The sequence below is a fragment of the Anas platyrhynchos genome, chromosome 2 (assembly GCF_047663525.1).
Source record: "Anas platyrhynchos isolate ZD024472 breed Pekin duck chromosome 2, IASCAAS_PekinDuck_T2T, whole genome shotgun sequence".
Taxonomy (NCBI): Eukaryota; Metazoa; Chordata; class Aves; order Anseriformes; family Anatidae; genus Anas; species Anas platyrhynchos.
In genome coordinates this window covers 151297997-151320994 of record NC_092588.1, presented here as the reverse complement: position 1 = coordinate 151320994, position 22998 = coordinate 151297997, and the positions used below count along the sequence as shown (strand labels likewise).

Genomic DNA, 22998 nt, shown 5'->3' with positions numbered 1-22998 from the left:
TGCAGGAAAGATAACTAGCAAATGTCTGCAGCACGAGGGAACGTGAACTCTGCCCAGATGGGTAGGACTTAGGGAAAAAAAAAATAATACAGAAAGATATCTTTTTGATTAAAGCAGAAATGTAGCACAAGCAAGGATGAATTAGTATTTGTTTCCCTCAGGTCAACTACAAAAGAAATTTCTTACAAAGATGGGTCATTTTATCTCAGATCTGCAGTCCTGTTGATAAATCTTGAAGTGATTTAAGAAGAAAATTTCCCAGGGAATGAGCTCTAGCCCTCATTTAGAGTTGCTGAAGGTATTGCTTAGTGTTCCAGGAATATACATAAATCGCTTGTGTCAATTCAAAACGTGTACACGGTTGCCATGAAGGGAAGTGTTAGGTCTGCATGTGATTTCCTGGAACAAATCAAATGTTTCTGTGGAGGAACTCATAAGTGCTGACAATATAGTAGGGCTGTCTTCTCTGAAAATAGTTAACCTGAACGTTCAGTGCGGGTCCACTGGGTCAGGAAAAAAGTGAAGGAAAGGAAATGGATGGTGTAATGCAAACCACAGTTCTGTACTGCCATGTGGGCAACTCATGAGGCTAAGAAACAAGCAAAACTCCAGCTGCACTAACACGAGAACGCTTGGTGAAGCAGGAAGAAGGAAAAGGGATATTCTGTCAGGATGAAAACCAGCAGCTCTGAATTAACTGGCACAACCACATTTTGCTGGTGTGTGTGGCAGAACGCTGGTGTGCTCCATTTCATGATGACAAAACCAAACTGGCAGCATGTGTGCAAAAGGCAGCTCCTCAGTCACCTCTTAATCAACATTATAGCCACTTCAGAAACGATGAATGGAAAAGGTGTGAGGCTTCTGGAATGAAAGAAATTTTCTATTTATTGACATTTCAACTTACTTGAAGTTGGAGGAAGAACGCCAGAAGTAAACCTATACTGTAAAACAAAATGAACATAGTCATGCATACTCAAAATGCAAATTAATGGGGGCTTCTGAAATAGCTAAAAAAATGTTACCAATCTTACTTGTTCAACATCTTTCAAAATCTGACAGAAGAATAGAGATAATTTTAGCATATGAGAGTAAAACCAAAACTGTTTCAGTGCACTGTGGTGAAACTGAACATGAAGACGTACAGCGCCGTGCACAGAGTCCACCTGCGTGGCAGCCCAGCTGTAAGGACTACAAGGCAGAACTGGTCTGATGCCACACTAGTCAGTATTCAGATAATAATATTTGTCTTCTCTATGACTTCTAGCAGTGGCACTATGAGTTCATCCACCTCAAAGACAGTACAGAACCTACTCCAAAGGCACGTTACTCAGCAGGCTCCATGGTCGTAGGGCTCTGAATACCAGCTGGGACAAATGGAAGATCAAAAGGGATAGCCACACACTAGATGAATTTTTCACTTTATCATACAGAATGGACGTCCTTCTTTTCATATGATTTATTGACAATTGTTACATTGAACGCATCAATGAAACACAACTCGGTTGAACTGGGACCAAGGGCTATGATGCTGGTGAAGGGCCTGGAGCACAAGTCCTGTGAGGAGCAGCTGAGGGCACTGGGGGTGTTTGGGCTGGGGAAGAGGAGACTCAGGGGAGACCTCATTGCTCTCTGCAACTACCCGGAAGGAAGGTGTGAGGAGCTGGGGGTCGGCCTCTTCTCACAGGTAACTGGTGACAGGACCAGAGGGAATGGCCGCAAGTTGTGCCAGGGGAGGTTCAGGTTGGAAATGAGGAGACATTTCTGCTCAGAAAGAGCAGTCAGGCACTGGGACGGGTTGCCCAGGGAGGTGGTGGAGTCACCGTCCCTGGGGGTGTTCAAGGAGAGGTTGGACGTGGTGCTTGGGGACACGGCTTAGTGGTGACACTGGTGGTAGGGGGGTGGTTGGACCGGATGATCTTGGAGGGCTTTTCCAACCTTAATGATTCTAGGATTCTGTATTTCATTTATTTTCATTTATTTTATCATTCTGTAAGGATCCTGTGATTTCTGTCATTCTGCATTTCCTTTATTTTATCATTCCGTAACCATCCCGTGACTGCGCCCCTCAGCGCTGAGGTAACGCTCCCCCCCCATCCCCCCCCCCCCCCACACTCCATGAGGTAACTCCTGCCGCGCGCGCTCCCGCGGCGGGGCGGGGCGGGGCCGCTGAGGGAGGGAGGGCGGGACGAGCGGCGCGGCCGCGCGCGGGGCGGGTGGTGTGTCCCTACGTCATATCAGCCGCCCGCCCGCCATTGGCTGCGCCCGCCTCACCCGACGCCGCCGGGCTGAGCGCGCGACTCCCGCGCTCGGCGAGCTCGCGCCGCGGCCACGCCCCCTCCCCCTTTTAGCCACGCCCCCTCGGCCCCTGTGGCCACTCCCCTCCCGCCGCGGGGGCGGGCGAGGGGCGGCTGCGGAGGGGCCCGGCGCTGCCCCCGGCCGCCGGTAGGTCGGCGGCGCCTGACGTGACCGCGGCGGCCGGCGGTTATAAACCCCAGCGCCGGCAGCGGGACGGCGGCGGGGTGGGTGCTGTGTTTGTCCCGTCCCTCGCGGGTTGAGCAGCGGCGGGGGGCCTGAGGTGAGGTGGAGAGCGGCGGTGGGTCGGGGCCTGACAGGAATTGGGGGGGGTTGTGACAGGAACTGGGGGGTCCCGGGGCCGGTTGTGACAGGAATTGGGGGTTTGGAGGCTCAGAGACGCGGGTTCTGACAGGAATGGGAGGCCCCCGGCGCTGACAGGAGCTCCCTGAGCCTGGGTCTGATGGGAATGGGAGCCCCCAGCCCCAATAGGAGCCCCCGCGGCCAGATCCTGATGGGAATGGGAGCCCCCGGCCCTGACAGGACCCCTCTGGGCCTCATCCTGGCAGGAACGGGAGCCCACAGCCCCAATGGGAGCCCCCTGGGTTCAACCCTGACAAGAATGGGACCCCCCTACGCCCCCCGGCCTGATCCTGACAGGAATGGGAGCCCTCAGTCCTGACAGGAGCCCCTCAGCCCCAATTGAAGCACCCAGGCTAGACTCTGACAGGAATGGGAGCCCCCCGGCCCCAATAGGAGCACCCTGGGCCAAATCCTGACAGGAATGGGAGCCCCCTGTGCCCTGACAGGAATGGGAGCCTGCCGGGCCTCATCCTGGGTCCTGACAAGATCCCCTCGGCCCTAACTGGACCCCCCCCAGCTCCCATGCTGACAGGAACGGGAGCCCCCAGCCCACTGGAGTCGGGGTCTTCGTCCTCCTGCCGGTCCCCTCCTGCTGCATCTCCTCATGTCTCGCCTTCAGGCTTGCTATAACCGGTTGTTTTTCCCGCTCGCATTGCAGGGCTGCCGGTGAGGCCGATGCCCCGGCTGGAGAGCTGCACCTGGAGCTGTTCGTGCGCAGCCAGGGGGAGGCACAAAACGCAGCAGGGCGACACGGCCACCAAGGCGGGCGAGATGCTGAGCTCTGGAGGCCCCTCGCAGGTGTCAGCAGGACACGGGGCGCGGAGCCCCGGCGGTGCGGGCAGCACCCTGAACTGGAGCCGGCACCTGGTGCAGCGCAGCGTGGTCCTCTTCGTGGTGGGCGCTTTCATGGCGCTGGTGCTGAACTTGCTGCAGGTGCAGAGGAACGTGACGCTGTTCCCCGAGGAGGTCATCGCCACGCTCTTCTCCTCCGCCTGGTGGGTGCCCCCGTGCTGCGGGACGGCGGCAGGTGAGCGGCGGGCGGCGGGGCTGACCTCGTTTTGTGTGTTTTTACCTGGATTTTAACTGTTTGGGGGTTATTTTGGTGGGGGGGTGTGCGCCTCCTTTACGCCAATGGGGAAGGAAAGCAGCGCAGCTCGCCGTGCCCCAACCTCGTGGCCGCTCCCCACGCCACGAAACCGCCTTGATTTGGGTATTTTGGGGTTTATTTCCCCCCACACGCACACCCCGGAGAGCAGCAGCAGGCGCGGTGCAGCCCCGCGGCGCGTTCCCGCGGCGGCGACAGCGGCGCGCGCGCTCCCGCTCGGCCCCGCCCCCCTCGGGCCGCCATTGGCTGCCGCCGAACTGGTGAGTGGCGGGCGGCGCTCGCCATTGGCTGAGGGCGCGAACAGGCCAGGGGCGGGGCCCAAAACAAGGAAGTCACGTGCGGAGGGGGAGCCGCGGCCCCGGGGCGCCGGGCACGGAGCGGGCCGGCGGCGTTGTTGTGCCCGGCCGCCTGCTGGCACTGCGGGCAAACCCAAACCCAAACCCCGCCGTGATGATGCCCTCCCAGGGGTTGGAGGGCTGGCAGGTCGGGTCAAGGGGAGCAACGCCGTTGTGAGCGCGGTTTGTGTTGAAAGTGCTTTCACAGCGCTTTTTCTGCCTGTTTTTAAGTACAGTGGTGCTGGCTTGTGGTGCTGAGCAAGAGGGTCTGATTAATCGAACTCACGTGAGTGATAAGCTCCATGCTAAGTGCTACGAGGTAGCCTCATTACAGCCTTCTGATAGTCCAGTTATGCTTGGATTAATCTCTGGCATGTAGCTGTTATCTTAAGGTAAAAGTCCTGCTAGCTGGCACCAAGAAGTGAGGCTTTCAGCACCAGATCCATTGACTTACAGCAGTAGCTCCTGTAAACCTCTTCACATAGAATTGACTTCTCTTAGGAGTTTAAGAAGGAAAAAAAAATAAAGTAGGGAAGAAAACAAACATCCCAAACAGTTAAAGCTCACTGTCTAATCAGCATTTGTTCTAATACATGGAATTGCAAGCCTTAAAAGAATTAAACAAGTACCCAGCAACTGAGCACAGACAAACATTTTTCCTTCTGCAACCATTTCTCATAAGGCTGAGAAAATGCGATATGCAAGCAAAGCTCTGCCTGACTAACAGCGTGAGTAGATACTTTTCACTGACACATGACTGATGGCAGTTGTTTCCTTAAGTTCTGCCCTGCTTCTATTTGATATCCAAATTCATTTAATTTGGATGGGAGCATAGGCTGCATTACAGTCCAGAAGAAGGAGGGAAATCAGCTCTGCCAAGGAACTTCTTAGTCCAAGCAAATAGTAATTCAGGGCCTGATTCACAAGCAATAAATCAAGTTTGTAAAAGGAGCTGTCCTGCATATGAGCAATAAAGGTATGCTCCATTCCTCACTATAATTAAGCTTTTTGTTATTTACTGGTACAAAGCAAGCATCTACTCAGGCTGGGAAATGATACTTCCTCATGGGGGTTAAGAAAGAGCTTGAAGTCAGATGTGTGTTTGCTATAAAGGTCCAAACAGAATGTTGCTTGAAAAAGTCTGGTGGTTATTCTTCATTTCTAAAGTTTGGGGAGGTTGGACGGGAATGCTAATGACTGTTTTCTTTATCAGGCCTGCAGCAGCATGGTAGGCACATCACTACTAGAAGGTTTTATCAAGCACTTAATTGCTAAACTAATATTTAATAGTAATGAAATAATCGTGATGTAACGGTTAGTATAAGTGGTCTTGTTTCTCTTGCAGCTGTTGTTGGCCTGCTGTACCCCTGCATTGACAGCCACCTGGGGGAACCACACAAGTTCAAAAGAGAGTGGGCCAGCGTCATGCGATGCATAGCAGTTTTCGTTGGCATTAATCATGCAAGTGCTGTATCCTTCAACTGGTTGATGTTGTTGCTTGCTGTACTTAGTGTATTGCCATGAAACAGGCTCTTCCACTCATGCCTGGGAGAATTACAAAGGTAATGAGAATGCCATTGGCAGAGGCAGACTCCTGAGACCTGCAGTACAGTGCAATATCTGCTTTAAGATAGATGACGTAGTTACCTTAAAAGTAGTTATGGGGTTCTGGGATGGAGAAGTGCCAGATGTATGGCTGGTGTAGCTGAGTGTAACAGGGTAACATGTTGGTTTAACCTGTATGTGTTTGCTATGTAATAGTTAACACAATTAACTACTGAGATCCACTAAACTCTTCAGTAAGAGCATTGTTTGTGCTGAATGGTGATGGCTTGGGCAGAAAACTTCAAGTCAGCAAGAGCTGTAATTGCTCAGCAGGTCTGAAAGGCAGATCCCTACCATTTTGTCACTAGAAATACGAAATCATGCTTGTTTTCAATTTGAGTAGGATGTGTGAAGATTTGAAAGGACTGTCCTTAACATCTTTTTTTTCCAGAAATTAGACTTTGCAAACAATGTCCAGCTGTCCCTGACTCTAGCAGCCTTATCGCTGGGTCTCTGGTGGACATTTGATCGTTCAAGAAGTGGTCTCGGACTTGGAATTACGATAGCCTTTGTAGCAACTCTGATAACCCAGTTCCTTGTATATAATGGTGTTTATCAGTAAGTTATGCTTTAAAATGGTATTTCAACTTTCTTGTCTTAATTAAAGTAGGGGGTGCACAGGTATTGCAAACTACTTATTAACATATTTGGTGTGTCCTTGTAAGGCATCTTATATGTCTAAGGCAGCTAATTGTCGTGCTGTTGTAAATGATGGCATGGAGGGGAGGGGGGGCAGACTGAGCTGTTGTCATTTCACCATATACCCCAACAAACCAACCTTCTCCTGACTTGGTGTATCACCAACTGGCACTCAGGAGAGGAGAATTCCTAAACCTTGCTGGCAAGGACATTGGCTAGTTAAAGCTTATAAGTTAAGAGACTTAATTTGGTCTCCCTGTTTCTGCTCCTATGTTTCTGTGTTGTTTGGGTCTGATGAAAAACTTAGATCATCTTTTTAACAGTACATAAAGTGATGATAACATGATAATACCTTGTCTCTTATTTCCTTTTGTTTATTAGGTATACATCCCCAGATTTTCTTTACATCCGTTCTTGGCTTCCGTGTATATTTTTCTCAGGAGGTGTGACTGTAGGAAACATAGGACGCCAGCTGGCTATGGTAACTACTGTATAATTAGCATTTCCTTTTAGCAGTCCAAATAACTTCTGTCTTTGTTACTCCAAGAACAAACTATGCCTTTAAGGGTATGACTCACAGATCGGGAGATTAATACCTATCTTCCCAAGAGCTGAAATGTAAACATGCAACCTGTGTTACCAGTGGAGTGGGAATTGTCTTAGCAAGTGTTTGAGTATGTTCTGTGTGAAACTTTTTCCAGCAAGAGCCTAAATGAGACCGGATCCAGTTAATTTAACTTTTCCTACATAACTGCTTTATCCTGGAAACCATTCAACCATTCTACTTCAAGTAGCTTAGGTGCCTTCCCTTTTCTCTGAAGGAAGGGCCTTGATAGACTTAGGAGCTCCTAAACTAAAAGTCTCTCCAAAGCTGTCTAGTAAAGGGGAAAGCTGTTTTTAGGGACTGAACTACAAATGAGCAAAAAGGCCAGGCAGCAGTTAGCTGTCTTGCCTCGAACAGGCTTTCTGTCCCTTCTGCCTAACCTTTCTAACCCAGGGCGTAGACACCAATGTACTTCTGATGTGGATGGTCAGAACTTGATACAGCAGATGGACCGGCTTGCAGCCAAGCTGGGGGGAAAAAGCCACATTGCTTGACCACCACTGATTAATTTCTGTAGTACTGATTCTCAGTTTCACTACATTAACAGTTACCCCTAGTAGAAAAAGACTGGGGGGTAGGGGGAAGGCATTGGCAAGTCTGCCTGGTTTAAATAGTTTTCTTCTAAAAAATTATTTCCTGATATAACTTGGTATCAAGCCAGATCTCCCAGGACCTTAGTCAATGTCTTAAAACTTCATTTTTTTTTTTCCCTGATGTTCTTTAAAGTATAAGTTCATTACTTCCACTTCAAATCCCAGCAGTACATGCAATCTGCATGTGCTTTTTTTCCCTTAGGACTAAGTGTATGGGGGAAGAGAAAGGTAGAATTTTTTTTAAATAAAGTATATCAGTAACTTTTTTCCTCTCAGCTTGATGAAACCCAACATTTCATAGTTTGATTTCTGAAGAGAAGGTGAAGGTGCTGCTGCAGCTCTTGCTGCATGTTGATACCTAAAGCTGCTCCTCCATTACTCATCAGCTGGATTAGATGGAGGGCAATACATCATCTTGAGTTGTAACCATCATTCTCAGCATCTGGCAAACTAGGGTTGTCTCAAGAACACCCACCTCACAAATATTTGTTTGCTACTGCTTGGGGGCTGTGGAACTGTGCACATGTTCAATACTTGGACTTCTGTATTTTCTCAAGAGAATGAAGGAGAACTTACAAGCTCTATTTTAAATAAGTTGTTTAAATGCCTTTTTAAATTGATGTACGAGGGTATCACACTAGAAAAGGAGCTTAGGAGGAAATGAGCAAGTCTATCTGATACTAGGCTTTGCAGGGAAAATCCAGTAACTTTTGCTTGAAGTCAGCTTGAAAATGAAACATTAAAAATGAAACAAATGTCCATTAAGTGAGTGCTGTGCAGCGCCTGCAAATAAATATCCTGAGATAGGAAGGCTGAAAAAGTCTTAACCTGTCTACCAAGCCTAATTCTTTTCATCAAATGAACAAATTGAGGCAGCACAAAACTATGGTGACACTTCTGTCCACAGTTAAGGAGTACATCCTTGCTGGGATTTTACAAGAAGCTGTGTCTGCTAGGTCACTGTCAATTTGACTAAATAGTCAACTAACTTTAGTTATTGAAAATATTGCATAACATGTAACTTCTTACATGGTACTAAAATATACTTTCTGTTGTTCTTTTAATCCATAGGGTATTCCAGAGAAACCACACAATGACTAAATCCTTGGAGGAGAGAGCATGGTGCCAGCGTGAAAGCAACATTGAGAAGATGTGTTCCTGTTTTAAATTGAAGATTATTTAGAGAAAATAATCTCTCTATGGGCTCACTGCACAAATGACTTGTGGAAAAAAAATTAATCCACTCTTAGAATAGCCAAGTGAAATTAACTGCTTATCTTGAAATCTTACCCTGATTTACTGCATAAGCATTTGCATATGGCTGTTCTCTCGAAGAGTTTAACACCAAGTTGAATACAAGCATTCAGGCTAAGTGGCAGTTTTCCAAGTATTAGATTCCAGTGTAAGTTATTGAAGCAGCTGCCACATCTTAAAGCCTTGAAACAGAAATTTAATTACAAGCGCCTGTATCAGTGCCCAAAGGAAGTAGATCGATGGTGCTTAACAATGATGAAGTATGGTTTAATAGGAATAGTATTTATCCAAATCTTTTAAAAAAAAGTATAGGGTTATTTAAAAATAAGAGTGATCAAAACAGATTAAAGGCATTGCACTAACGCTTTTAGGAGTCTTATGAAGGAATCATGCCCTTACCTGTAATGCTGCATTAAGTTTGACTTTAGCAGTGGAGGGGGTTTGAGGGACAAAAGGCTTGAAGTCACCTGGCTGGGAAATTTCTAAATTACTTCAGTACAGTAGGTGAATGCTGGAGACAATCTTGTTCCAACATGAACTTTATCAAGAAACTCTAGCTTGAGCAAATCTCGTTCTGGCCCAATTCAGTAGGAAAGTGTTTGTAAGTGTTCTGCTTAAAAGTATGCATGTGCTTCAGTGTCTCACCAAAGCTGCCTTCAGGTGTCTTAAATGTGTGGTGTCACTGAAGATACCTGCATTGCAGGTGCTTGTGGTTAGTGAGGATGTGGTCCCAACTCCTCAGAAGATCTGTAGTTTCCTCCTTACAGCTGTTTTTGATCTTGCATCTGTTTGAGTGAGGGTTTTGACTAAAAACATTGGAAACAGAAGCAAGCCTAAAATGTGACTTAAACTGCATGTGAAGAATTTTGAACAGCTTGTTTCCTTAATTCAGTTTATGAAAGAGATCACTACTTGTTTTTATCACAACCCTATAGAACTTGCAATCTGTGATTGCCATGTGTAAAAAAAGGAAAGAAAAAAGTGCTTATGTCACTACATTAAACATTTGGTGTTTCTTAATACATAGTTCTGTGAGCACAATGTATTCGTTTGATAGCTTAGACCACAGTAGACCTAAATAGCAAGTATTAGGTCTTAAAATTGAAGTGCAATGTACAGTAAAAATCTGAGCCTTGTATTCTCTTACATAGCGATCATTTCTTATGACAGATTAAAGAGAAGAAGGTTCTGAGTTCATTTCAATGCTGCATGGAGTCAAATGGAGCAATAATTTATTTAACTAGTAATAGTAAAGCTAGTTTTGTTGTATCTTTCATCAAACCCAGATTTTTAGAAATACTCCAATTTTGTGGTTATGGTGTACTTGTAAACTTTTATGCATTTGCCTTTTTGTATTCTACATTTTTCGTGTGTGTTTGTTTCCACTCTTACATGGCTTCTGATGTAATTAGAGGCATCTGTTAAAGACTGACCCGTCAAAAAAAGATGTTGAGGCAAGGTAGCAGCATCCTGGCTGTTTTCACTCTTCTACGGGAATGCTCTAACTGCTGCTTGTGCTTCTGTTTTGGAGGAAGAGATTAGCACAAAGACGGTATTACAAAACAGCCCCCAATTCTAATCTTGCTTTGGTGTGAATTGAGTAATTTCACTGGCATAAAATCCTTTTCTCAACTGCTTAAAACCTAAAAATATAATCATATAAGTCTTCAGATCAGGACTGGATCAGCTCAGATACTTTAAGTGTGCTACCTGCTGGAGAGACAGTTTTGAAACCATCTTAAAACTATTTCCAAAACTTCATAAAACTGGATATAAGATGACTGATCTCTACGTATATTTGATTGATAAAGTATTTAAGATTTATTTGTAAAGCCTGAAGCTAGATCTGTATGTGTTAAAAATAACGCAGCCAAAAAATGTAAGTCAAAAGTTCATTTTTTGCCAATACTTAGAGGTACCTGAACCAAAGTGATTTAAGTTTGGAAGAGGTGGGAGGGGAGTGAAGAAAATTTGCACTATGCTGAATTTGAACACTTAAATTCTCATTCTTACTGATAAGTTTTCATTGGTGTGTTTGGTTTTACACTTTTTTTACTATTAAAGTTCTACGATCAAGTCACGTTTGCCATGGGTTCTCTGTATTCACATTATGCAGGAATCTTTCTTGAAAAGGACAGTTGTTATGGTTGCATAACTAACAGTCAGTCATGCATACTCAGTGGTATTAAAAAAAAAAAAAAAAGAAAATAATAATCCTAAACTGAATTTATAAGATTTAACTTTTAGAAGGTTTTCCAGCGTGAATTATAGGGTTTAAGAGAAACAGTTTTGCTATTTTGCCAAGTGACATAAGCGTGTGTTACTGCCAGGTGAATTAGGGTACAGAATGCTATTACCATTGTCTTCCAAGATACTCAAGTTCATAATCTGAAATAAAATACGGAGGGTGCGGGGTAAACATGCTACGTCTTGCAGCTTGGTTGTCTGCAGAGATGTATCACTAAATGCCAAAGCATCTTACAGCGCACACAGCAAGGAGGAGTAAGCACGGCTGGTAAGGCTAAGTGCTGCTGAGGCTTGCACCATCTGATTTAGGAAAGATAACATCTTGATAACTTAAACAAAGATTTTGATTTTACTTTACCCAAGTGCTTGTTTGGGGCTTCTAGAAGCTGCTGTGTTTGTAGGGGAAGCAGTAGAATGGTTTTGTGATCAATCTTTGTCCACTTCGCTGCAGTCTGTTGGCTTAGCTTGAGCAGCCTTCATGATGAGGTTCCTAACTGCTTTGGCATAGCCAGCCTGCCTTCTGTTCAGCGTAACTCTGCTGCACAGCTGCTGAAGCAGTAGCCAACATCTCCGGTCTGAGCATGGCTTGGATCCTCCAGGTGCGTTGCTTTCCCCTCAAACTTCTTGAGCTTTGTCAGAAGGAATTAAAAAACATGCACAAAAAGATTTGGGATGTAGCCTGGTGCCAAAGAGAACTAGGACATCTGACTGAGGGTCTCTCTTTGAGACAGGGAAGTGTGCCCAAAATTTCTACGTGGAGAAAAAAAAAATATATATATATATATCAGTCTTGCCAGAAAGTGTGATGATTTGGCCTGTGTTTAGTTCCTGCACACTCATTCTGTGGGTTATTCAGCCTTTGGTTTTAAGCGTGGGGATTTGCAGGTGCTAAATTAGCCACAGGAGGGCCCATAGACTGTTCGCTGAATGCAGCAGGAACATATTGAGGTGAATAATGAAATTAAGTCTCAGTAGCCTTGCTGCACAGCAGAGGAGCTCCAAAATTCATGAGAACAAAGCATTACATGCAGGACTAATTGGACAAAGCATACTTCTATGGAAAAAATCATTAAGGGTTCTACCTCGGAAGCTTTTGAGGGGTGTCTGTCTCGAGGGGACACAGCTGGAGAGGTCCCTCCAGCGAAGGGGCCAGGACAGCATCCTAAAAATAATGGTGATTTCCTTGGGTAACAAAGCACCACGTGAGTTGCCCCGCCTCACGTTGTCATCCTTTCCCTGCTTTTAGCTTTTAAATCCTGTTGTGCAATGACATTTTTCTGTCTTCGCAGGCTACAAATGCGGGTTGTGATGACAGCTTAATAACAGCGGGGTGAGGAGAGCAGTTTTATTGCACAGCTGCGTGATAAGGAAGGCGGTAGGTTGTAATCGTGCTGCTGGTTAACCCTCAAAGACAGAATTCAAAGGACGTGTGATAATTTCTGTAAATAAAGCATCGCTGCTCAAGGAGTCCTAAAGGGTCAGAGCTTATGAGTTCAGCTCAGTGAGGTTCCCCCAGCTGTAAATCATGTTTTCTCTCCTATGGTAAGTCATGTCTAGGTGGTTTCAGAGCCCGGTTACATTAAATAGCAGGCAAGTGCTGCAGAAATTCCACCAACTTGTTACATATCCTGTAGTAATGACAGCAGATCAGCATTTTTACATGGAAATCAAACACGGCTGCCCTGCTTCTCCTGGGCTTGGTGCTGGGAAGGGGAGCTCCAAGCTCCCTGACTCCTACAGCACGTGGTCCAGGGGGTTCTTTGCACCGGTGTTGTTTTCTGATTCATCAAAAGCAGCTGAGCAGCTCATAGCTTCAGAGTAGCTCATAGGTGACTTCACAGGGGTCAGATTTATTAGTCCTGAGTGGTTTTAGCCTTGGGTTCTTCAGGACAAGAGCACTGGTGTTTTGAATTGCAGTGTACCCAAGAGACATGAGAAAGCCTCAGATCGGGTGTCTTGGGACCACCACAGCTTGGAGGAGACTGACTCCTGCCATACAGAAAGGCCCTCAGCCAGCTGGGGACATGCCCAGCAGTACCTACAGCCCCTCCTGCCGTCACCAAGGGGTTGTGGCATGTGTGTGATTGAGCAAGGGGCTCGTGATCCCTCTGGGGACAGGTGGAGTTCTTAAACCTTGGACCTGGACACAAAGGAGATGTTATGTTAACATCAGAGGTCATTTGGGAGCAGGAGGCAGTGAGATCACTGAGAAGTCACTGCTTTTGTGAGGGCAAGGCTATTATTATTATTATTATTATTATTATTATTATTATTATTATTATTATTATTATTTTATTATGATAAGCTGCCCAGAAATCCCAGTGAAGCCAACAGAGACATGAGGCAGAATTCCTCCTGAGCTAGGGAAGCATCACCAGAAACACCCCCTGCTGCCTTGCCCAGCATTAGGAAAACAGCTCCCAAATAAAACTTCAAGGGCTGACTTGTGCAACGGAGATCTTGTTGGGGCAAGCAGAGCGCATCCGTTTCCATGCTGAGCTGTGCAGCAGTGAACTTCTTTGCAAGCTCTGCTTTTAAATATTTTTCCTTTCTGGAAAAATATATTTTTTTCCAGAAAAATATATATTTTTTCCTTTTCTTTACGGAGCTGTGCTCGCAGAGGCAGCAGCAACCTTAGGGGGAGAGCAGGGAGGTCAGGTCTAAGGGCTGCATGTCCCCTACTGGCAGCCTCGGTCATGTTTAAAGCCACTGAGCAATCGTCCTACCAAAGCTCCTGTAGGTCACCTTCAAACATCTTGCTGAAGGCTGTGTCAGAACGGGTTGAGAAAGAGTGAATAAAAACATCAGGAAAAGAGCTCAGATTTTTACCAGATTTCTTCTTCTTACATGCAGAAAGCCCTTGCTATCAACAGGACAGATCCTAGGGTCTTTGCTTAGTTTTTACTTTGTCTTTACTCAAACACCCTGCAGAGCTGCTGGGGTGAAAGTCTTACCATGGTACAAATTAGTTCTTACTCAATACGTACTTAAAGAAACAACCCGGAGACTAATAATTCTCTCGTCAGGCCCCGGTTGTGAAACACGGGCATCTGCCAAGAGTTTTGACGCCCTAGGTTATGGAAGGCAAACCCACGGGGCTGAGAGGTTTGGCACAGGAGACCCACAGCCTCCGAGAGCGGCAGCTGAAGGCCACGCAGAGGACGTGGGACATTTTGGGTGGCACAAGTCTTCAGCTTTGAATCCCAGCATCACTACCCACTAATGCACAAGCCAAAGATATCGACGAGCACTTAAGAAGAGAAATACCAGCGCTTCAGGATCGTGCCCAACAATTAAATGTTGGAAGTAGACCCCGAAGCCAACAGCACGCAGATATCCTATATAGCGTCATCACCCCCACCACCAGCAGTCGTGGGAAGGAGTCAGGAGAGGGAAGTCTAAATGCAAAGTTACGAGGTTGCTAGAACAACCAGCCCCACACAGGGGCCGGCGAGTGAATCCCATCATATCGGCAGTGGGATTTGGGGAGAGAACAGCTGCATTTGCCTGCCTGCTCCTTGGGCATGTTCCACCTGCTTAATTGAGGGCAGGTCCAAATGAGCCATCTGTTGACCTGGTTGAGGAATCAGAGTTTGCCGTTAATTTGAAGATATTTTTACAAAGTTATTAAAGACCTAGAAGGAATGGAGAGACGAGTAAAAAATGAAGGTAAGAAGCTTTGCCTTGGAGGCACAGGTAATATCTGTAACAGATGCTACACCCTATGCCTAAGCTAATTGTTAAATGAGTCACCCTGGCAAAAGAAGCATTAATAAAGGGAAGCGAAGACTGAACATCTGGAAAATAATATGAAAGGAAAGAATTTTCATATTTTGGAACTCCTTGCTGGGTGGGAACTGCTTGGGGAGATGGCTCTAATTGCTTGTCTGAGAGAATGAGAAGTGAGGCTATTCCCAGCCCGCCGTCAGCACAGTCGCTGCCTGTTCCTCCCTGCTCCCTCGCCCCAGCGCTGCAGTAACAATGCAGGGCCCCGACCTGCAGGGGCTGAGACGTGCTCTTCATCTTCTGCACCTCTCCTGGACAGCGATGTGGGCCTGCAAAATGTGCACCCGCCTCCCCAGGACTTGGTCCAGGCTGAGGAGAAGCTGGTGTGAGCAGCCGAGTGCTAGAGCTACAATCGAAACAAGGTGGTTCGGTGGCACCCGGGTCTTGGTGCTGATGAGTGTCGGCCAGGATTCATTTTGCTGCCCCCTCTGTTTGTTTGGGGCTATCTTGGCCATGGCCATGTGGTGGGCTTGGAGAACATCAGCCCTTCTGCTGCCTGCTTTGTGCATTTTTGCTGGGTACGGGGAGCTGAAGACATGGGCAGGTTTCTCCCAACACGTTTCCCTGCACACACCTCCGAGGAATGATTCTCCCACCTTTCCTCCATTTGGACTTCTTGCTCTTTGATTATCTTGCCTTTTCTTTCAGTCTTTCCTTCTTCCTCGTGGGAGAAGTCCCTTCACCAAACACCCTCAGGTAGCCCTGGGCAGCTCCTGGGCAGGAGCTCTGGAGCATCACCCCGAGAGGACACCGCAGGTCGGCAGCTGGAAAATGGAGAAAGAAGAAACACTGAGCAAGGGCTCAGCACCAAGACAGGAGACCTGCATCTCTCATTTCAAAGAGACCATTGTTTTGCTGCACAAGCCCTGCTGTCTGATGCAGGAACATAAAATGCAAGCAGTTTGATCTACTTTTATAAATAGAGAATAAAACCCACTCAACCGCTCTCCAAACATGATGCTGCTCCCAGCCCTAGCGTGGAGGCACCACCAGTGGCACGTCAAGCCCTCTGGAGCTTTTCTTTCCAACCCCAAAAAGGGAATGGAAGAGTTTTTCAGTATTTCATGTTTGTGTTTTTCTAGATAAAGGTGCAGAACCGAGCAGGGGTTGGATACCCTTCTGCTGGGTGCCCGGTGTGCCCCAGCTCTCACCACGCTCTGGTTCCACCGGAGGGAGGACAGCGTTGGGTGGGTATTTCTCCTTAGATGAACGCAAAACCATCACTAACCAGTGACCCCAATCAGCTTTTTCCCAATTTTCTTCCAGAATACTCATGCAAGAGAATCAGTTTTGCAGGAAGGGTGATGGGAGGGGTTGAACAGGACAAGCTGGCACAGGGACGTGGCACCAACCCAGGGGCAGGGCGTTTGCCGCGATGCCGTAGCGCAGTGCTCGGGAGGGACATTGGGGTTAGGACTGGGACAAGCAAGGACGCAAAGAAGGGTCCCCAGGACCATGGTGTGGGTGTGAGGAATGGAGCTGGTGATGAAGGGCACCTGGACACCAGCCCTGACCCCTTCCTTAGCAGCATGGGCAGGCAGAGGCTGCAGCACACGAGGGTGCGCCGGGGGGCTGCGGCCGGGCACGTGCGTTCCCGAAGTTGCGCGCAAGGATCCTAAAACGTAATTATGAAATTTTAAAAAACAACTTGACGTTATAATTATAACGGTTCCTGGAGGAGCCGCGTAATTGAATTCTAGGGTGTCTCGCTCTCATTGCAGGCGCTAACAAGAGAGCGGCTCAGCTTCCCTCGCAGCCTTCCCGGAGCCCGGCAAAGCTCGGGAGACACCCAACAATTCAATTATTGTTTCCCCCTGGAAAGCAGATCATTTTAGACACGCGGCCAGCTCTAATTACAAAGGAGAGGGGGGAAATTTCTCGTGTCCAAAATTATTTGACTCATTAAAAGGGTTTATTTTCCACGAGGCCTAAAGCAGGGATGGAGGGACGGAGCGAAGGCAGGGCAGAGCCTCAGCATCATCCCTGGGGCCTGTGCTTGAGGCTGAGCCCCCCACAGCCCTCTTGTTCCCCCAGGTGAGGCCTCTTTCAAGGCAGAAGGAAAAGCAGGGCCACATGAGGAGGTGCCCACAGGATCCACTTCCACAGCAGAGCAGGAGGCTTCACCTGGGCAGCAGGCGAGCAGAGCTGCTGCCCTTGGTGGGGACGTGGCACAAGGACATCCCTGCTCCCTGCCACCCTCAGCAGTAAAAGCACAAGGCCTTTTTTTTTTTTTTTTCCCAGATTATTTTTAAATGTTCTATTGTGAGGAAAGACTATCTCATGTAGGGGAGGTCCCTTTTCCAATTACCATTAATTAACTCATCTCTAATAGATTTTTTAGAGCCCTCCATTTCCCGTGGCCATGCCAGGGCGGCGGGCGGGAAGCTGAGCTGCTGCTCTGCCCCAGGATGGATCAGGCTGCCCCGAACCTCCCCGAGACAACACTTTAAAACATTTCCATACCTATTTTCTTTGACTTTTAATGTAATTTATAATTTGTAATTATTTCTTTACAAGCCCTACTGGGTGATGCTTCTACCTTGCGTGTCCGTCTCAGGCAAGGGGGAAGCGATGCTGGGTGCTGGCTCCCACCCACCCTCCCGGGACCACCCTGTCCCCCCACCCCAAATCCTCCTCTTCCCTGATTTCCAGAGTGAAGAAATTAATTCTGATGTGATGTTTATGGTTAATTTGAAGTCTAGCACTTGTTAGATAATCCTGTTAGTAGCTTGCGAAAACAAGGGACCCCTTGTATAATCAGTAATTATAACAGGCGTTTTATGTTAAATCATATCTAATAGGCAGGACAAAAAGGAAAATATGTTTTCGGCTTGAGCCTTGGCGGTCCAGAAGGAAGAGGAGCCTGCACTGTGCAGAGAACTTCGTGAAAAATGTACATCTTGGGGCGGGGAATAAAAGAAAAGATTTGGGGATTTCCGCACCAGGATATTGGGGAGCTGGATCAGTGGGACTGCCCTTGCACCATCGAGGGGAAGGAGAAGTAGAGGTTAGAGGCAGAGGTAGAAGTTAGAAGTAGAGGTTGGAGGTAGAGATTAGAGGTAGAGGTTAAAGGTAAAGTTTAGAGGTTGGAGGGTAGAGGTAGAGGGTAGAGGTAGAGGAAGAAATGAAAGGAAAAGGGAAATAGAAAGGGAAAGGAAAAAGAAAGGGGAAGGGAAAGGAGAAGGGGAAGAAGAAGGGGAAGAAAAAAATGAAATAAAGAAAAAGGGGAGGAAAAAAGGGAAAGGGGTAAAGGAATAGCACCTGGGCAGCCTGGCTCCATGCCGATGGGGTGAGTGCGAGCCCTGCAGCCCCTTTGCACCTCACCACCAGGTAAGGAAAAGAAAACGTGGAGGGCGGAGGCAAACGCAAAGCCTCCATAAAGCCTTGAAATAGGATAGAATAAAATGGAAGAGAATGAAATAATATGAAATAATATGAAATAATATGAAATAATATGAAATAATATGAAATAATAAAATAAAATAAAATAAAATAAAATAAAATAAAATAAAATAAAATAAAATAAAATAAAATAAAATAAAATAAAATAATAAAATAAAATAAAATAAATCCCCCCAGCCTCCCTCCGTCCCGCGCATCTTCCGCGCATCCCCCGCCCGTGCCCGCGCTGTGCCCGGGGGGTGCCGAGAGCTCCTGCCCGGGGGTGCCGTGGCCACAAAGCCGCTTTTCGTCCGGCCGCTGGGTTTGCAGGTCGGAAGGGCTGGCTGAAAATAAAGCAAACCGCTGAAAATAGCGGCGTGGCGCTCGGGAAACGAGCTGCAATGAAAGGCAACGAAAGCCCGAAGCCGGGCGGGCTGGAGCCCGAGGTTCTCGGCAACTTTTTTTCAGCCTGAAATTTCGGCTTTCCTTAACCCCCCCCCCCCCCAAGCCGTGGCGCTGTTTACCCACCCGAGTTATTGTAAATACGTTTAGCCAAAGAGGCTCTGGAAGAAATCTCGCTCCACCACCGCGCAACCCGGTCCCTCGGACGTGTGCGGGGGCAGAAAATCTAATTAAAAGCTAATAGGAGCCGCACGGGGGGTTAATTCGGCGGGGGGCGAGGAGCAAATGTTTGAGCAGGGGAGCGCTAACACCCAGCCCCCGTGTGCAAGCAGAGCGGGGCGGCGGGAGCCACCCCCCTTAGTTCCAATTTTTGAGCCAGAAAATTAAAAACAAATATTTAAAGTCGGCGCTTCGGAAGTTTTAGCGTGCTCGGTGAAGTGAAGGCGCTCGGCCGGGCGGCCCGGGGGGGGGAAAGGCTCCCGGGGGGCTGTGGGGAATTGGGGGGAGTCCGAGGGGACACGAGGGGAGATGGGGGACGAGATTATAGGGAGATGAGGGGGAGATGAGGGGGAGACGTTTCCTTGGCTCAGCTTCGGGGGCTGTGCAGCCCCTCGGAGACCTGGGGGGTCCGGGCTGGGGGCTAAGAGAAGGGATGGGGAGGTGAGGGGGAAGGGAAAAGGGGAAATGGGAGGAAGGGGAAGAAATAGGGGAAGGGGAAGGGAAAAGGAAAGGGGAACGGAAACGGAAAGAAAAGAAAAAAAGGAAAAAAAAAAAGGAAAAAAGGAAAGAAAAGAAAAAGGAAAAAAATAGGGAAAGAGAAAGAAAAAAAAATGGGAAGAGGGAAAGAAGAAAGGAAAGGAAAGGAAAGGAAAGGAAAGGAAAGGAAAGGAAAGGAAAGGAAAGGAAAGGAAAGGAAAGGAAAGGAAAGGAAAGGGGAAGGGAAAAGGAAAGGGAAAGGGAAAGAAAATTTAAAAAAAAAAAAAAGAAAGAAAAGGAAAAATAAAAAGAAAAAAAAGAAAAAAGAAAGAGAAATAAAGAAGGAAGAAGAAGGAAGAAGGAAAAAAGTTAAAAAAAAAAAGAGGGAGAAAGAGGAAAAAAAAAAAAAAAAGAAAAGAAAAAGAGGGAAAAATAAGAAAAAAGAGAAGGAAGCAAAAGCAAGCCGCGGAGCAGGGCGGGCAGCGGGGCGGTGCAGGCGGCGGCCGCGGGGCAGAGCCGGGGGGCTCGGGGCGGGCCCGCTCCGGGCGGGGCGGCGGCACCCCCGGTCACCGCCGTGCCCGTCACCGCCCCGCTGTGCCCCTCTTCTCCTCCTTTTCTTTCTCTTTCATTTTTTTTCTTTTTTCCCCCCTTTTTTTCTCCCCTTTTTCTTTTATTATTTCCCCCCTTTTCCTCCTTTTTCCCAATTTTTACCTTTTTTTTCCCTCTTTTACATTTTTCCCCCCATTTCTTTTTTTTTCAATTTTTCTTTTCTTTTCCCACCGCGAATTCATCACCCGAGCCCCATTTTCTCCGCAAAAACACATTATAACGAGCCCGGCACGCAGCGAGCTCCCCAGCCTTGCCGCGGCTTGTTGCGGGGCCGTCTCCCACCTCCCCATTTCGTGAATTTTTGGGGGGATGCTCAGCACCGTGTCCCACCAGCTGCCCTCCTCTCCGCTCGCTGGTGAAGTTTGTGCAAGTTATTTTTGTTGCTCTCCTCCAGACAAAATAATGTCTGCATTATTTTGGCGGGGGCAGTTTCCGTGTGGCACAGCCTGCCTCTCCTCCGAAAATAAAGGAGAAAAAAATCAAAAGGAAAAATAAAAACCAAAACCAAAATAATAATAATAATAAGAAAAACTCTTGGCGTTTATCCTCAGCTCCTGCCGCTGCTCGGTAAGGTTTAATTGCAAAACTGAGCCGAGATGCCAGCCGGTATCGGTCATTAGGAACCTTTCTTAAAATCTTGTCAGCCTGCAATGAGACCCAGATTTCATGGAGGCAACCACATACCTCCTGGGCTGCCAGCTGAAACTGAGACCATGCAAAGGAGGATAGAAATGCCAAATAAGCCACCACCTTCCCTTCCTAGCAACCAACTCTTTAAATTTATTGCTTTTTTTCTTTTCCTCTTTTTTTTTTTCCTCCCTTTGAGGAGCTGGGCAGGATCTTTATTTTTCAAAGGTGCTTTGAGGAAGAGGGGGGGGGGGGGGAGAAACAAGTTTGGCCCCGGGGGTTTCGCTTGGGTCGGTTTTTGGCTTTGTGGGTCGGCTCCAGGGGGGAAGAGGCGGTGAGAGATGGAGGCGGCCGAAAAAGCCCCTCGGCTCCCCGGCCCCCTCCCGGCCCCCCCCGACCCGGCTGTCCTTGCAGCGAGGGGACGCCAGGGGGCAAGAGGCGTTCACAAAGCCGGCCTCCCTCCGCCCGTCCCTTCCCTGCCCTCCAGCCAGCCCTCCAGCCCTCCCGACGGGGTTTCAGCACCGCGCCACGGCAAAAAGTGGCGTATTTTTAAGAGAAAAAGGGAAAAGGATGAGAAATGAGAAAAGGGAGCGAGGCGGAAAGAAAGGAGGGAGGGAGATAGAGAGGGAAAGAGGGAAAGAAGGAGAGAAAGGAGAAAGAGAGGAAAGGAGAAAGAGGGGAAAGGAAAGAGAAAGAAGAGAAAGAGAAAGAGAAAGAGAAAGAGAAAGAGAAAGAGAAAGAGAAAGAGAAAGAGAAAGAGAAAGAGAGAAAGAAAGGAAGAAAGGAAGAAAGGAAGAAAGGAAGGAAGAAAGGAAGGAAGAAAGGAAGAAAGGAAGAAAGGAAGAAAGGAAGAAAGGAAGAAAGAAAGAAAAGAGAGAGGAAGAGAGAAGGAAGGAAGGAAGGAAGGAAGGAAGGAAGGAAGGAAGGAAGGAAGGAAGGAAGGAAGGAAGGAAGGAAGGGAGGGAGGGAGGGAGGAAGGAAGGAAGGAAGAGAGAGAAGAAGAAAGAAAGAGAAAGAAAGAAAGAAAGAAAGAAAGAAAGAAAGAAAGAAAGAAAGAAAGAAAGAAAGAAAGAAAGAAAGAAAGAAAGAAAGAAAGAAAGAAAGAGAAAGAAAGAAAGAAAGAAAGAAAGAAAGAAAGAAAGAAAGAAAGAAAGAAAGAAAGAAAGAAAGAAAGAAAGAAAGAAAAAGAAAGAAAGAAAAAGAAAGAAAGAAAGAAAGAAAGAAAAAGAAAGAAAGAAAGAAAGAAAGAAAGAAAGAAAGAAAGAAAGAAAGAAAGAAAGAAAGAAAGAAAGAAAGAAAGAAAGAAAGAAAGAAAGAAGAAAGAAAGAAAGAAAGAAAGAAAGAAAGAAAGAAGAAAGAAAGAAAGAAAGAAAGAAAGAAAGAAAGAAAGAAAGAAAGAAAGAAAGAAAGAAAGAAAGAAAGAAAGAAAGAAAGAAAGAAAGAAAGAAAGAAAGAAAGAAAGAAAGAAAGAAAGAAAGAAAGAAAGAAAGAAAGAAAGAAAGAAAGAAAGAAAGAAAGAAAGAAAGAAAGAAAGAAAGAAAGAAAGAAAGAAAGAAAGAAAGAAAGAAAGAAAGAAAGAAAGAAAGAAAGAAAGAAAGAGAAAGAAAGGAAAGCAAGCCACCCACAAGGCAGCACACATTTCCAGTCCCCCACCTCACCCACCCCTTGGGCACAGCCGCAGAGGACACCGAGCAGCGCTGCTGCCACCCGCATTCACAGCACCCGTATTTAGGGGAGGCAGCCAGGGCCCCACTCACCTCACCACTGCCTGGCCCTGGTCCCGTCCCCCCGTGCACCCTAAGGATGGTGCCGTGGCCCCCTCGGCTGGGGGAGCTCCCTCCCGTCCATCCCACGGGGCTCGCAGCCTCCAAAGGAAATCACTCAAGGGAAACTTCACCGGAGACAAAACCACAGGCAATTTCCTGACTACTGCTTTCCTCCCCAGGTTATTTATTTTGGCAATCACGCGCTCAATAAATGAAATATTCAATCAACTGACCTCCTCGCCAGCTCCTACGATTCTTTCAGGATCCCCTTTATTTTATTATTAGGATCTTGTTGTTTAAATAAACTACAGGGAGGGTTCCCGGTTCCCGGCTTTGCTTGGCAACTGGTGCATTACGCTGCTTATGAATTTTGCAGACAATGAACCCCAGTGTGGATGAAGCGGACCGTACACATGTACATGCCATTTCCCGGGCACGTCAGACATTCAAGCAAAGTATTGCTTATTCGCTCATCTTTTCACACCTTCTCCTTTCCCAGACTTTGCCCCAAATGCCCGAGAGTTGGGGTGTGCAGCTAATGCCAGAGATTTCGCTGAGGAGACAGAAACCTCTTAAAATAATCAGATGGCAAAATACCAGGCTCACCCCCGAGAGCAGCATTTGTAATGCTCCTGCCTGGCATTTTATTCCCTGCTTTATCTCCCTGTATCACACAAATCCATACACTGTG

At 47.1% G+C, this 22998-nt stretch overlaps 1 protein-coding gene across 1 annotated transcript; it reads left to right on the top strand.

Annotated features, from left to right (window-relative positions):
- The first annotated feature begins 2418 nt into the window (after positions 1-2418).
- INSIG1 (insulin induced gene 1) lies at positions 2419-10873 on the top strand. The gene is made up of 6 exons (XM_005026017.6): positions 2419-2578; positions 3317-3685; positions 5444-5568; positions 6095-6261; positions 6724-6823; positions 8611-10873. The coding sequence occupies exons 2-6, from the start codon at positions 3334-3336 to the stop codon at positions 8638-8640; spliced, it is 774 nt and encodes a 257-aa protein (XP_005026074.1). The 5' UTR covers positions 2419-2578; positions 3317-3333; the 3' UTR covers positions 8641-10873.
- The last annotated feature ends 12125 nt before the right edge of the window (positions 10874-22998 follow it).